General features: G+C 47.3%; 1 protein-coding gene across 1 annotated transcript in view; it reads left to right on the top strand.

Annotated features, from left to right (window-relative positions):
• The window catches only part of LOC131286019 (oxysterol-binding protein-related protein 8), a 29,504-nt gene extending 14,513 nt beyond the window's left edge, over positions 1–14,991 (top strand). The window contains exons 3-9 of the mRNA XM_058314877.1: positions 5,887–5,942; positions 10,895–11,035; positions 11,159–11,618; positions 12,263–12,739; positions 12,857–13,002; positions 13,093–14,441; positions 14,510–14,991. Coding sequence (XP_058170860.1) covers positions 5,887–5,942; positions 10,895–11,035; positions 11,159–11,618; positions 12,263–12,739; positions 12,857–13,002; positions 13,093–14,441; positions 14,510–14,798 — 2,918 coding nt within the window. The 3' untranslated portion in view covers positions 14,799–14,991. The remainder of the gene's footprint in view (positions 1–5,886; positions 5,943–10,894; positions 11,036–11,158; positions 11,619–12,262; positions 12,740–12,856; positions 13,003–13,092; positions 14,442–14,509) is intronic.
• The last annotated feature ends 279 nt before the right edge of the window (positions 14,992–15,270 follow it).

Below are 15,270 nucleotides of genomic sequence, written 5' to 3'. Positions count from 1 at the left end.
CGCCTGCTTAGGTCTAATCCATCGGTACTACAATTGGCGCTGCTTGAGTTCAACCCGTACTGCCTACGGTACGTTGATATTTTTTCCCAGTTTGATTTTTTCGCATTTCTCCTCGTACTCCTTCGCCGTGTTAGACGGCTTTTCACGTCGCACGTTTAGTGAAACCGGCACTGGCACCGCACGCCCTCCTTAGCCCGCTAGCATGTCTGTCCATCACCCTGTGGCCACCACGTAGCATCACCTTTTGCAGCAGCTGTTGCCAATTCCCATTGCCAGCGGTAGTTCACGGTGCAATTTACACCTACTCTGTCATTAGCAACCGGTGTTGCACTGCGATGCGTAGTTCTGTGACGATAATGACGACCTTGTGCGATAAGATCTGGGTGTAAGGGTAGGTACAGTGTCACCTTTCGAGGTGAGTGGGAGGATGGCAACGGCATCCGATTCCCACCCACATCGGTTCGAATAGGCCACAGATGGCGATAGAACAAAGTAATACCCTTGAACTCCGGGCATCCGTCGATGTAAACGGGGCGATTGCTTGCACCGTACGTGGTTATCATTTTCCACCCCGCACGCTCACGGGGGAAACCGTCGTGGAAAGTGCAGCAGCAAGATTGCTTTACAACGTGGCCACCGCAGAAACGCTGATCATGACCGTGACTGTGACCGGCTTATTACATTTGGTGTTTTTTTTCGTTCCATGAGGCGACACGTACGTCACACACACATTCATCGGCCCCCACGCCCTCACCCTTCGGTGGGGTGAGTGTTGGGAGAGTCAGTTTAAAAAACCGAATTTATAAACAGCCGGCCCATTTTCCACGCATTCGACGTTTCCTCGACCGTGGCGACGTTTTATCCGCTCTCTTCGACGACATGACCATGGACTACGATGACGCTGATGATGATGATGATGATGATAAATAATCATAATGATGATACGAGCGGACGGAGTGGGAGTTTTGTTTACACGTTTATTAATACACTTCATGTGCGCAATTTACGCCCACCAGTGCGGCCCTCCGTAGGTTGAGAAGTTTGTAGAAGAAAGCGCGATCGTCGTGGAACGATCACATCGGTCGAACACAGTTGGATCACTTTCGTGATGAGAAAATTTATTTCACATTTATTTTCCCTTCCTTCTGCACGAAATCGCATCCATTTTTGTTGTTTCGTTTTTGTGGCATGATAATATAACCCTGTTATCATACTTTCATTAAAAGAATGCCCTTTGTTTTCTTCAATGTACACTAATTGAAATCGAAGTGCCTTTCAGCAGCCAATTTTAATCGATCGGAATATATTGATTTATGAACGAATGAATAAATAAACGAATAAATTGTTGATTGCATTTCATTTGTTTCGCAATTGGACGATCGATTTGTGGTCAGTAGCTGATGAACTGCATTCTAATAGAGCTGTGTAATTCAGATTCAGATTCATGAATTAAAATGATAGTTTGCGTTTTAGAGATGCATGGATCTTTTAATGAGAGATTCATGAATCTCACAGATCCATCAACTGAAGAAAAGTGGTGAGCAAAAAATGGGTAGAAGGACCCTTTTTTTTTTTGGTCGCCTATGAAAGAATCATGGAGATACGTCAAACATCCATGAACGATTCATGAAGGGTCATTAAGGGTTGGAAAGATTCGTAAACGTTTGAAGATAAGAATCTCAATAGATTCATGAATCCATCTGAATCAATCTCCGGTGAAAGATTCATATGAATGAGTCTCACCAAAAGATTCATAAGGCACAACACTACATGCTAATTCTTGTAGACCGCGTCCACACGGCATCGTAGCGTAGCGATTTTGACACTCCGTCGTAGTGTCAACTATTTTTTATGGCCGTGGCTAAGGCCTCTCGACCAACATTTACACTACGACGGAGTGTCAAAATCGCTACGCTACTATGCCGTATGGACGCGGGGTAAGAAAATGAATAATATGCAGCCCGAAGCAGAGTAGACTCCTTACTCGTATTTTACTTGAAAATTTTTGTTAGCTAAATGATACATCGGGTTGTCAAAAATTCAATATTTTTGCCATGTAATTGAAAGCATCTGTTACTTATAAAGGATCTACTACGGTATAGATCTTTAAAAGCGAAGATGAAAATATACTAATTTATGAACATTTATTCATATTTTAACACGTTGATTGTCAAGGCTATCATTTTTGATAGCTAGCTGTCATTAGTTCTAAATAGTTTTTGACTCATATATAATTGAAAATGTAATATAAAAATAATTGTAATATTTAATATCAATACTTTGGAAAGCCTTAACAATCCGTCGGTTTAATAAATGTTATAAACAAATTTTATTAAAAAAGATTGTACTATAAAAGTGTGCTAAAAACGCTTGGCAGTCAACGAGTTAAACAGCAACAACTGCGAATCAAATAATTGGTGGTAACCGAACCGTTTTGTTACAGTTGTCTACTCTTTTGTTAAAATCGGTGTGTTCTTAGCTGGTGGCCGAGTTAACATCATTCGGCACTAAGAGACAAAGCGTGTTGCGGTGGGCTGTAAATGTTGCTGTTTGCCTCATTTCATTGCATTTAACTCGAATCAATTGAGGAATTATCGGATGGTAGGAAGTGATCGACAAAGTTTAGTAGCTTGTTTACCTTTTAGCCTATATTTAGGCGCGCTCCTTATAATTTGCCTATCGACTGAAGTTTTTAGTAGCACGCCGGCCTTCGGGCTAGGGGCAACATCTTGTAAATCGCTTCATGTAGAAATAAATTCACGTCCCTTTCTCTTCCGCCGCATCGCAACTCCACCCCTTTGCTTCGCTGTGTGTGTTTGTGTGCTGCTGGCGGGTGGTGTTTTGGAGGCTTGAAGGGGTAAAAAAGAACTTGGTAACCGCCCCGCGACCCCTCACCACGCGGGTGTATAATTTACTCCACTTACGCGTTGCCTCCGACCACGATCACGGGGTGCACTGCAATATTCATGACCGCCGGGTGCCACTTTAGGCACCAAGAAAGTTGGACGAAGCCGCTGGTGTGGCGGTCATATGGTAATTAACCGTCGATTAGTGGTGCGGCCAAAACTGTCGCATTCCCTGCCGCCGGAGGCCCTTATGGCAATGGGTGTTGGGCTCCACGATGTGTTGGGTTTCGAAACGGAATCCGCCGGTTTGTTGTAAGACGGGCGCCGTGTGTTTTTTTTTATCGTGTTTGCGTTGGCGCACTTCAACATTGCGTTGCAGCGTCGAGGTTGGCTGGCGCTTTCGATTTCATCGCTTTCATCGGGGGAAGGGTTGTGTGGCTCACTCTGTCCCAGCCATATCGAAACGCATCGATATCGCACCACCAATAGCCGCGCTTCCGCTCGGCGGGCCAATCGTCGGTGTTGTCGTCGTCGTCGTGCACGTCGTCGTTGTGGTCGGGTCTAGGCGTCGGTGTGTGGTGGTAGTGTGTGCGCCATATCGTGCGCCGTTCTTGCGTGCACCATCCGCTCCTTTCCGGCCGCCTTCACGTGAGTGGCCGAACTGACCGGCGGTCCGCGGACGGCTTTCTAACGGACCGTTGTTCTAGTCCACTGGCGACCGTTCGAGGGGTAGTTCAGGAATCCGCGCTCGCTCGCCTTTCGGGTGTGCCAAAGTGGGTGCATATTTGTTTGGGTGCTTTTCCGGTTCGGAGCCCTTGAATTTCGGGTGCAACGGGATCCACCGGCGTTCGTCGTGCACCGTGATCATGTGTCAAAGTGTGTTTCCCTCTCACCGGCCCCCTCCGGAGAAAGTGTGCATCGGATCATGCACTTGATGATGAAAAAGTGGTGTTCGAGTGACGGTCAACCACCCGAGAGCGGTTCCGGTGGTTGGCTCAACGTTGGAGAAAATTTTTTAATACTTTTTAATAACTTATCTTTCTCAAGTGGTTTCATGTCGGACAAAAATGTCTGCGTTGTGTGCCGGGTTGGGGCAATATAGAAGAAGAAAAAAAAATTAATAAAATAACACCCGTGCGTCATCTGCGCCACCATGTGTGTTTGTGGCATGAGAGAGTGTAGTTTAGTGTTTATTTTTTTTGTTCCCGGCCTCTCCGAAACGTTTGTCATCGAATGGCGATGGGGGCAGATGGGCTCGCCATGGTTAATTTTAAAACTTGCGATCGTTGACGAAACCACCCTCCCAGCGACTCCCCCAACCATGGGGTGGTTGTTTTGTTTTGTTGCTCGGCACGCCAGGAGGAATGTTAACGCTCGGCTCGCCGTGAAACGAATGTGACACAAAGTGTTGACGCCACCCCTGGGGGTAGCGGCTTTATATTGCGCGTTCCGCCAGCGGGGGGAGGATCGTACAAGATCCGTCGAATCGAGTCAGTGTGACAAGGGCCTCTGCCCATTAGACAGTGTGTTTGGGAGGCAAACTTTGGCAGAATTCGTTTGGAGGGAAAAACAGCAACACAGTCGTTGCCTTGTGGTTCTGTGTAGGAGGTTTATCTTTCGGTAGATGCTGTGCGTGGTGTCGAACGCCTACCCGCTCGTACGTCCGGGAGTTTTACTAATTGATCATAACCGAGAAAAAGGGGGACGAAATGCAAAGAAAGAGAGAGAAAGGGAGACGACAGACGCGAAAGAACCGGAAACCAGCTGCGTAGGTTTGAAATGACGGTTGATAGTGGATGCTGTACGTTGAACTGGCGTTGATCGTAGGTCACGATCATGCGGGCACAACAACGCAAAAGGCCAGAACCGAAGACCAAACACAGGTCCGTGTGTGTGTGCGTGCGCCGGCTTACGCGGTGAACAACAAATTAACCATCGGATGAAAATACGCCGGGTGTTACGTGATTTAAATTGGCCGAAATTCTGGTTCCGTGAAATTCTTATCTCTCGCTAACCAAAATATATGCTACTTGTTCACTCTCCCTCTCTTTCTCTCTCCCTTGGTGTTTACGTTGAAGCATTATGGAAAAATCCCACGAAGGTTGCAATAACGATAACGACGGTATACCGAATCAGAAGTGATAAGTTGTGGCGTTGGACTAGAACGTAGACTCCGCTTTGGAATTGTGATGAATGTTTGTTTAGAATTGTAGAAGAAAATAAAAAAAAATAGCTGTATGCGTTTGTGTGTACGTGTGTGATAATGGATGGATGATTAGAGTTGGCTTATGATTTGATCTCTCACTCTTTTTCCCTTTTGAAACCTCGTAGAGCTAGTGCCTTCTAATAAGTGTAGTTCCTGCTAACAACCTGTGTTTGCAAACGTTAGATGCCGTAGCAATGATACTAGATTGTTTGTTTTGTTGAACTTTTGTGATTGCTCAATGCGAGTGGTGGAATACAAGCAACATCAAACCGGATCCTCCAGTTTGCGCGGCTGTGGATAAATTTGAATGTTTCTATGTTAATTGCTGTAGGCCAACACTTGGTTGGTTGGTTATAATTGTTCCGCCCGGCAAGAGAACGTGACGCGGGAAGACAGCGCTAAAAACCCCGCGATGTCAGATAACGGCCTCTGATCCTAGTGGTCCGCGGGATGAACGTAATGAGAGATTTTTGCCGCCGATGCCGTCGTTTTAATGTCTAGTCGTGTGTGTGTACTTGTGTGCTTGTGTGTACGGGCGCCACCCGTGTAGCATGTTTGTAGAGAGATGAAAGCCACCAAACCACTACCGCTTCCTATATATATATATTTATCGCTGACAACAACACGACAGCTCAGAGTTGCGCACCGAGGTTGGCAAAAGTGGCCAAAGTGGCACAACGCCGAATAGAAAGCAAAAACGTGTCTTAGAGAAGGAGGGAGGAAAACAATAATTGTAGATACCAAACACGTCAACCGTGTGGCGTACGACGCGCCACCACCCCGAACTCAACCCAACCACGAAGCAGACTGTATGAATTATGAAATTCTTTCTAGGAATCTCGGGATGGAACGACAACAGCCCAAAGATCGAGTCCGGCTTCCCCGACAAGGTGAGTAGAACTAATTTATTGGCGGAAAGAAAGGATAACAGGGGTTTTGGGGTTTTGGATCGTTCGTTCATGCGACGAGAAAATGTAGATGGCGTCCGATCAGAGATTTAGACCACATCCGTTCCAACTGCATCGGGGCACGAATTCCTAAATCTGAATGCACGATCATTACCGTCGCAACCGGGCCTAATATGGAGGTGTCTTTTTGCAACGACTTACCCAGAGGAATAATTAATTATGGTGGGACCCATCATCCTCGTGAAGCTATCACAATGTTTGGTGGACGGAAACACAATCACGTCCTGAAATTCGCTTAGTTTATAGCCTGCAACACGCCACCGCGCTAGCGAACCGATCCGCTGGTTGTGCATTTGATTGACATGGGAGAATGTGAATAAAACAGTAGAAAATCGTTTGTGAAGGGCAAAGTGAACGATCCACCACGTGTATGGTATATTCTGTTTTATTGCGTTTTAATTGACGTAGATTCTATGGGCACGAAAAGTTGGCAGATGGTTCGGGTTTTACAAAATGTGCATGCACGTCGGAATGCACACAGTATTCATGTCCACCAGATGCAAAACAGAAACAAATATTTCAGTGGATAGTTTACTGCTTTGTTCAAGTATGACCACAGGACATTTTGCATACTAAATAATAAATGGTCTAAGTTGACGTCGCAATGTACACCGTTGCTTTTTTACCCGCTTGAGAATTGTGTTTTTCCACAAAAAGAATGAGCAGGTTTCGTTTCAATTATACAAAATAATAATAAACAAATTCTTGTGATTTCGTTTCGTTATTCATCGTGTTCGTGTTTCATGTTATTTAGTTTTATTTGTCTGTTTTATAGAGTTTTTTGCATCTATTTGATTTCTGGGAAAACGCCTGGACTTTCCTGTGCATCTATCAGTTACGTCAGGGATCGGCAAATCCGTCCAAAAAACCTATCTAAATTTTTATCGGATTTGTGTACGGTGTCAGGTTTGTTTTCTTCCCAAAAATGAATATTAAAATTGTTGAACTAAGGTGTTGCTGATATATGTTGAAAAAATAAACAAAATTAGTTAGAACAGTTTAACGATAAAATTTCAAATATTTTATCTTTTATCACTTTTTTATGTAACTTTATTACTAAGAAAGTTGATACTTCATTCAAAAAGATACTAATTTGACAATATTAAATCATCGTTTGTGGTATCCGGCACGCGTTTTCGGTTTCCTTTTAATCATCTGGCCCTTTTAAGGAAATGTATGCCGACCCCTGAGTTACGTCATTGTGACGGGTTTATGGCATCAGCTAAATTTTCAAATTCAACTAAAAGTATACACTTGATGGATTCTACGAAATATTATTAATTCATCATTTTGTTAATATGAAAAATTCATTTTCCGTAGCAACGCTTCAGGAACTTTCTGTATTTGTGGAAATACATTTTTTTTTCCATTTATATTTACCGAACCAAAAACCTCAATTCCAGCCATATATTTGTTGTCTAACCATTCTTTGAGTTTTGGTCGATAATGCACCGGCTGTTGGCATCCTAAATAAAGCTCCTTTATGGGAAAATAGTTGTAGTCTTCGTTAAAAACTTTCTATTTATTAGTAGCAAAAAACCCCGTACGCCGTGGGTGACCCAAAGGCCTGGCCATTTCGTTTACTTACCATATGAAATGGGAAATTTTATTGCTGCATAATAAAAACACAACAGTGATAGTTGGTCCCAGCTGGTCCTTCCCCCCCCCCGCTAATAATGAAGCGATCGTAATTAGCGCGCTTGTTTTGTTAGGTGAAGATTTTCGCGTGCCGAAGAACGAAAAACCAACGTTGCGCGTCGAAAGATTAGTGCCTGAAAATATGCAATGCTTCGTGTAATGAAAGCTCCTTTTGCTGCCGGTCCACCTTCGCGTGCCGTGGGTTCTTTCTTAGACCCCCCAAAACCTCAAGAACGTACAGTGTTTTTCGCCGTTGCTCCCTCCAGCGGTGCCTGTGTTCGATTGTGTTCTGTCGCGTGCGGAACGGAAAAGTGGACACCGGGGAAACAGGAAACAATATCATTTTTGCGCAAGACCATTAAAGGCAGCATAAACGGAGGAGAAGTCTTTTGTATAATCGTTGTCGTTGCCCTAATTTATGGACCGCCGGCACGCACCTGCCACGCGAACTGCTGGCCGCGTATAGAAGAAAACCTTCCTTATGAACCCCCTTCAATGATGATGACGATGACGATGATGATGAGTTGCGTTTGCGACGAGCCTTTTGCGGTGGTGGCCGGAACGATTGCTGCTGCACTGATTTGATAGCCACCTAGACGCGGCCCCTTCTCGAGTTTCCCACCGTTGCTTTGGAGGTTTTCTTGCAGAAAACAGATATTACGTAATCCTCGTTACCATCAGGACATCGTTTAAAGTCTTTTCAACTCGGGTGGCAGCTTGAAAGCGTACCCGGATAAATGGAACGACACCAGCGGGCTTCCACTGCCATCCACTGCTTGTGGTATCGAGGCATAGCTGGAAGGCTCTGTGTCTCGGTCTTTGCGGATGGTAAGGTTATGAAATTCATACGCGCCTCGGCAGCGAAACACTGAGTAGTGTAATGAAATTAAAGTATCATCAACTACCAGCAGCAGCGTGTACGACCTACAGACGCGTGGTGGATGTGGTTGGGGGCGCGCTATCATGGTTATCCAGGGCGTGCTTTGATACTAGGCATACCGGGAGAGTCCATTTGACAGCAAGGGTGGCTGGAAGATTTGTTCACACCTTTGAACAATGAACCCATTGTTGCTTACATTTTTAAAATAGTACTTGTATCTAAAGTATATGCCATAAAAAATACGAAAACTAATACGAAATACCTTGGATTCAAATCTTTTGTTTTATAAAAAATTATAAAAACAATTAAATAATTTTTGTTAAGGAATCGTTTTTTAAGCCTTTAATGATTACATTACTCAGTAGGTTTACCATTTTTCTCGATTAGCTTCTCCAAACGGGGATGGAATCGACAGCATACCTTCTCAATGTATGAGTCAGTTTTCGAGATCCATCCCTTGCCAATTGAAGCTGTCAGGGATCCAACAATGGGGCTAAACGTTCTCAGGCCTTAACCTGAACATAACCCTATATTGCTTAATCGTAAGGGTCAAACCCGGGCAGTTGGGAGGTCAAGTGTAATTGCCCAAAGTTCCATGTTTTTCGTCAGCCACGCTTGAGTCCTTTTCGAGGTGCGTCACGGTGCTTATTTGTACTATTATAAAATGACTAGTGGCAGTAAATTAGTCGCTATCTCCTTTGTGAACATTTTTCTCAACTTTATTACTCGAGAACCACTGTTTTGGTGACATCGTTTCAGAGTTTACTACCAGATGATTACACACACACATGAGAATGGTAAAAATAATGTTTCAAGCTACTTAAAAATAAGCATTGAAAACTTTCGCATTTTTTATGGAACATTCTTTGAATTTGGAGGACGACGTATGTGAATTTAAATTTCTTGCAGCCATTCGTAAATAGTTCCTAATCTCAACTACCTTTTAAATTTTACATTTGTTTTCCTGCTCCTGTTGTTCTGAGACAGAGGAAATTATCCTTCTTTAAGAACAACACGTTCTACCAGTTAGGTCCTATATCAGAATATTCATCCAGGATTTGCCTCAAATTTGCTCTCGTTTAGGTTGAAATCCTTTTGAAAAGAATCTTTGCGAGAATCCCATTTCCCTCCAAATAGTCCCCGTGGGGGCAACGCGTACGTGGTGGTTGGTCCCTCTAGTGTGTAAGCCATCGTTAGAGCGCACAGGATAATCAATAAATTCTTACTCGGCTCTTGCGCTTCTGGTCTGTGTGCTTGTACGGACGAAGAAGAACCTTCAGAATCCATTCGTGAGTTCCCAGGGTAATGGGGGGGAGGGGGGGGGGGGGGGGGTTTGGGAGGCTTTCGTCGAGGTCGGGATGTTGTGTAATTGGAAGTAATGGCCCCCGCGTGTTCGATGTTACACCATCGCTCGGTCGGCACCGTTTAACTCCTCTGCCGAAGGCGGACACCGTGTGAGGTTAAGGCAGACACACGCCGGTGGAACGGTGGCCGCATTGTTTGAATAACACATACGGCCCGGCCATAGGATGAAGGGTGGTGCTAGGTTTGCTTGCTTAAGCAGTTGCTGCCCCGCTCACTTCGAAGCCTTCCGGCACTCTGGACACCTTCGCACCGGGTTCGGGTTTTTGTTGTCCTTTGCGAAGTGCGAAAAAGGGTCTCACCTTACCGTCGTTGCTTTGAGCGGAGAAGAAAATGGCATTTTCTTTGGCAAATAAGATAAAGAAATGGCACGGAGGGTCGTCCTTTCCGTTTTACTCTTGCTCTTGCTGCAAGCCTTTGTGGACGGTCTCGAATCGAATGTGTCCCTCGGGTGGCGTTACCTCTCCATTGACTGACTGACGTAACCCCCGGGTGTGCGGTGTGTGTGTGTGTGTTTACCTTGAACCGGCGTTACCGGCGTTTTCTTGGCGTTCGATAAAATAATGAAACGTTACGGCCGGACGTACGTACCGAGAACCTTCCGAAGGCCGACGATTAAGCCATTCAAATAGTGTTTCTGTCTGGCGTCGAACTGCTTGAGCCCGGTTTACGGTCCTGATGTCAAACAATCGGTCGGCCGGTCGGGTCAATTTGGGTGTGTGGGACGTTGTTCGTATGTTGTGTACCATTCGCCCAACCCCCGGCATTCGTCGCGAGACAGAATAATTATAGTCGTCAATAAAGTAGGTTGTTTCGTGTTGGTCACGAGGAAACACATTCCTTTGATGGTACAAAATGTGAGGGAAATAAAAGGAGCTGCCTTGTGGGCAACATAGACGAAGCCTTTGCCTTCGCGGAAAAGGACATTAATCATAAAATCCAGCCCATTATTTATCGGTGTACTTTCTCTCTTTGGTTTCTTTTTTTCCTCCAGAACGACTCGGCCAAACTGAACCGAAAGGAGTCGTACAAAGCGCAGCGCAAAAACTATCGCCGTGAGAAGAAGCGGGTGGCGTCGGAGCTGCTGAACTCGTTGCAGGACCCGGCAGTGATCGTCCTTGCCGACTGGCTCAAGGTAAGTGCAATGCTTGAGAGTTCACGGTCACCGGTGTTGTTCCACTGGCCGTTGAACTTCTGTGGGAGCGAGAAAGGGCTCCGGATTGATTGATATTCTACTCTAATATCTTGTGTTTTTCAGATTCGGGGGACGCTAAAGTCCTGGACGAAGCTCTGGTGCGTGCTGAAGCCGGGTCTGCTGTTCATCTACAAGAGCCCGAAAACCAAGAGCAGCCACTGGGTCGGCACCGTTCTGCTAACTTCCTGCCAGGTGATCGAGCGGCCGAGCAAAAAGGATGGGTTCTGCTTCAAGCTGTTCCATCCGCTGGACCAATCGATCTGGGCGCCCCGCGGCCCGGACAAGGAAACGATGGGGGCGGTCGTGCAGCCGCTCCCGACGTCCTATCTGATTTTCCGCGCCCCGAGTCAGGCCGCCGGCAAGTGCTGGATGGACGCGCTGGAACTGTCGTTGCGCTGCTCGGCGCTGCTCGTGCGCTCGGTGCCCAACATCGATACGAATCTGGCCGAGGGTGGTTCCTCGAGCACCACGCACGAGACGCAATGGTCCGAGGCGGACTACGAGAAGCACTTCGACGAACATGGTACGTGGCGCGTGGCGTTTGGGGACCCGCCGGGAGTGGGTTGCTTCGTTGCGACAGCTTGTCAGAGTTTTCCTGTTTCGTTATTTTTTTTACCTCTTTTATCATCTCGTCGCTGGCTTTTCGTCGTGTGCGAAAAATGACTAATGGATGGTTCTTTTTTCTTTCCTTCCTATTTTCCCCGAAACCCCTTCGGAAAACCTTCTACCAACCACACCTTACCACCGAAAACGTTGCGTACATTTTCCACTTCCACTTTGTATGTTGCTGCTCATGCTGTGTTTAAATCAATTGTCTTGTATAATACTGTTCCCATCGCGTGCCATCATCGCTTTGTTGAATTCTGGACATTTACGGTCAACTGTGTTCCGTCCTCTAAATGATTCCCTTCGTTTTTGCTCATCCCCTTTGTGTGTTGTTGTTGTTGTGGTTGTATTTTGCTCGTTGCTCGTATTTGAAACCGTACGTTTTCCCTTGAATGGATTCACTCAAATTTCGGCCCTTACGGTCTTCATCATCCCTCGTTCGTATTCGCATTTGTGGTACGCCATTTGGCATCAACATAAAATCCTCCTTCCCGAAACGCAAAAAAACAATGGCAATCTTGCCTGACATACCCACGACAATCGTGTCGGATTCGTGTGTAGTGCCCCGTTTGAAGGAACACTTGAACTACCTGCTCAAGTATCTGCCCCCGTCGCCACCGGACAAGCGCGGGCTGCGCGTAGAACCGATAGAAAAGTCCCTCCCACGTAGCGCCTGCCCCTCACCGACACCGATCTTTCAGCAGCTCTACCTAGCGGTGGCCCACTGGGAGCGGTATCTGCGCGATTCGCCCGACCTCTTCCGGTCGCGCTCGGTCGACATCGGGCACCATCATGCGATGCTGCGGGTCGACGATGGCGAGGGCGACGACGATGAGGATGCCGTGTTTGCCGATGGCACGCGGCGGAAGGCGGGCGAGCGGCGTCGCAACTCGTACCACGTCGGTGGTGGAACGATGGAACCGTCCGACGGCACGAACCGGATGCAGGTGGTCGGATCGGAGAAGCTGCGGAGGCGCAGCTCACCGGCCGACTTCTCGAAGGATCACGGCATCACTATCCGCATATCTGACGATCAATGTGGGATTTTATTTTTTTCGGGGTTACGATTTACTTTGCTCGATTACAGGACACATGCGAAGGTGATCTTTTTATGTGGTACTTACATTTTTTTTTCGCTCTCGTATCAATTCACAGATTTGGATATCGACAGTCAGCCCGATCAGGGCACAATGGTGTCGGCGGGAGAGTCCGACTCCGAGTCGGATCTTGGCGAGGGTATGGACGTGGAAGAGTTCCCGGAAACGCCGTACGTACACTCACCGGAGGAGGAGTTTGGGGCGGTAGGTGTTATTGCATGTTATTAGATAAGACATTTCAGTTCGATTGAACTTCTTTATTGATTATTTCTTTACCCTCATTTCCTCTTGCAGGCCGGTGAGCAGGTGGAAGAGTTGCCGGAAGAGCATAAGAGTTTGATCTGGTTCCTGGTGAAGCAGGTCCGGCCCGGGATGGACCTGAGCAAGGTGGTCCTGCCAACGTTCATCCTGGAGCCTCGCTCGTTCCTCGATAAGTTGGCCGACTCGTACTACCATGCGGATATCCTGTCGCAGGCCGTACTGGAGGACGATCCGTTCACGCGAATGAAAACCGTCGTCCAGTGGTATCTGTCCGGGTTCTATAAGAAACCGAAGGGGTTGAAAAAGCCGTACAACCCGATACTGGGCGAAACGTTCCGGTGCTACTGGCAGCATGATAATGGCAGCCGGACGTTCTACATTGCCGAGCAGGTAACGCATCATCCGCCCGTGTCCGTGTTCTACGTCACCAATCGGCAGGATGGGTTCTGCATCAGCTGCAGTATCCTGGCGAAGTCGAAGTTCTACGGCAACAGCACGTCGGCGATCCTGGAGGGAGTGGCCACGTTGACGCTGTTGCCGCGTGGTGAAAGCTACACCCTTACCGTGCCGTACGCGCATTGCAAGGGAATTTTGATGGGGACGCTGTCGATGGAGCTGGGCGGGAAGGTGACGATCGAGTGCGAGAACACTGGCTACAAGACGGAGTTGGAGTTCAAACTGAAACCGTTCCTTGGTGGCAACGAGTACACGAATCTGGTTGTTGGCAAGCTGAAGCTTGGCAAGGAAACACTGGCGAATATAAACGGTCACTGGGACGGTGAGATCCGGATAAAGGACTCACGGACGGGTGAAGAGTCGTTGCTGTTCAATCCGACGCCGGACATAAAGGGAAAGCGGTTGAAGCGGTTCACTGTGCCGATGGAGTCGCAAGGTACGAATGAGTCGGAGCGGTTGTGGCAGCACGTCTCGGCCGCCATCCACCGAGACGACCAGGTCGGAGCGACCGAGGAGAAAACGGCCCTCGAGGAAACGCAGCGCATGTCGGCAAAGGAGCGGAAAGCAACCTGTACCGAGTGGGTGCCGCTGCTCTTCCAGCAGGACTTTGTGACCGGCCAGTGGCACTACAAGTTTGCCGATCTACGCCCTTGGGATCCGCGCAACGATCTTCGCCAGTACGAGAGCAACTATCGCATCCAGACGAAGACGCGCCACCAGGCACCGATGGTACGGACGGCGTCGGTGGTTAGCACCGACCCACTCAACATACTGCAGGCGGATTCACGCGGTTCGCTACGCAAGAAGCGTTCCGGTGCGCTCAAGGCACGGAAAATTTCATCCAATACATCCACACCCGATCTGAATGATCCAAACTCGGACTCTAGTCACTCGAACGACCATGACACCGTACTTTCTAGCACAAGGTAACGGCGACCCCTTGCAGGAGGACCCTACAGTAGCTGCTAATCATTCGATCTCTTTTTGCTTTTAGAATCATGCAAACGCTTGACGATATCAACAAAAAGTTGGAGGAACACTCGAAGAAGCTCTGCAAGCTGCAGGTCGACATGGACAAGATACATTGGGCCCCGCCGAGGCAGCGAGTGCCTGACGGACCGCTCGGTTTTCTCTCATCCTCGCTTCGCGTAAAGACGATCGTTTTTGTAGTCATCGGATTACTTCTGCAGCTGCTTACTTGGTATCTGATGAAACGTTCCCTCGTCAGTACGGCAACAGCGACGAAGGATGCCTCCGAAGCCGCTGGCAGCAGCGAGAACTGAGTCAATACCCCCTAATCGGATTTAGAAGCAATCGAACCGGACGCGGACGCTTACAACTAGAATATGCTATTTGATACACACTTTTATACACACTATTAATCGACATCCCCGGTAGAGCTTCATTCTACGCTCTTGCTATACTCCCCGAGCGAGCTTTTCGTGCTATACGTTTGTAGTACTTAGCTAGTACCGAGCAATCACCATGCCGCTCCTTTCAGACTCGTCGTGATGGGAGCGTGTCGGGGATCGGCTTACAGCTTTCCCCCCTTTCTACTCCATACAATCGAATCATCTTTTATCCATAAGATTAACAAAGTCTACATCAGTTTTCGTTTTCAATACTTACCTACTCAAGTGACACTCCTCATTACCGGACGACGAAAAGGGGAGTTTTGTACGTTTTCCTCCAGGGGAGTTGTTAGTAGCAATGTGACGAAGTAAAGCTTTGGGAAAAGCTTTCGGTGAATGCTTA

The sequence above is a fragment of the Anopheles ziemanni genome, chromosome 3 (assembly GCF_943734765.1).
Source record: "Anopheles ziemanni chromosome 3, idAnoZiCoDA_A2_x.2, whole genome shotgun sequence".
NCBI classification, from domain to species: Eukaryota; Metazoa; Arthropoda; class Insecta; order Diptera; family Culicidae; genus Anopheles; species Anopheles ziemanni.
The sequence above is the reverse complement of the archived record's forward strand: the minus strand, read 5'-3'. Positions and strand labels throughout refer to the sequence as shown.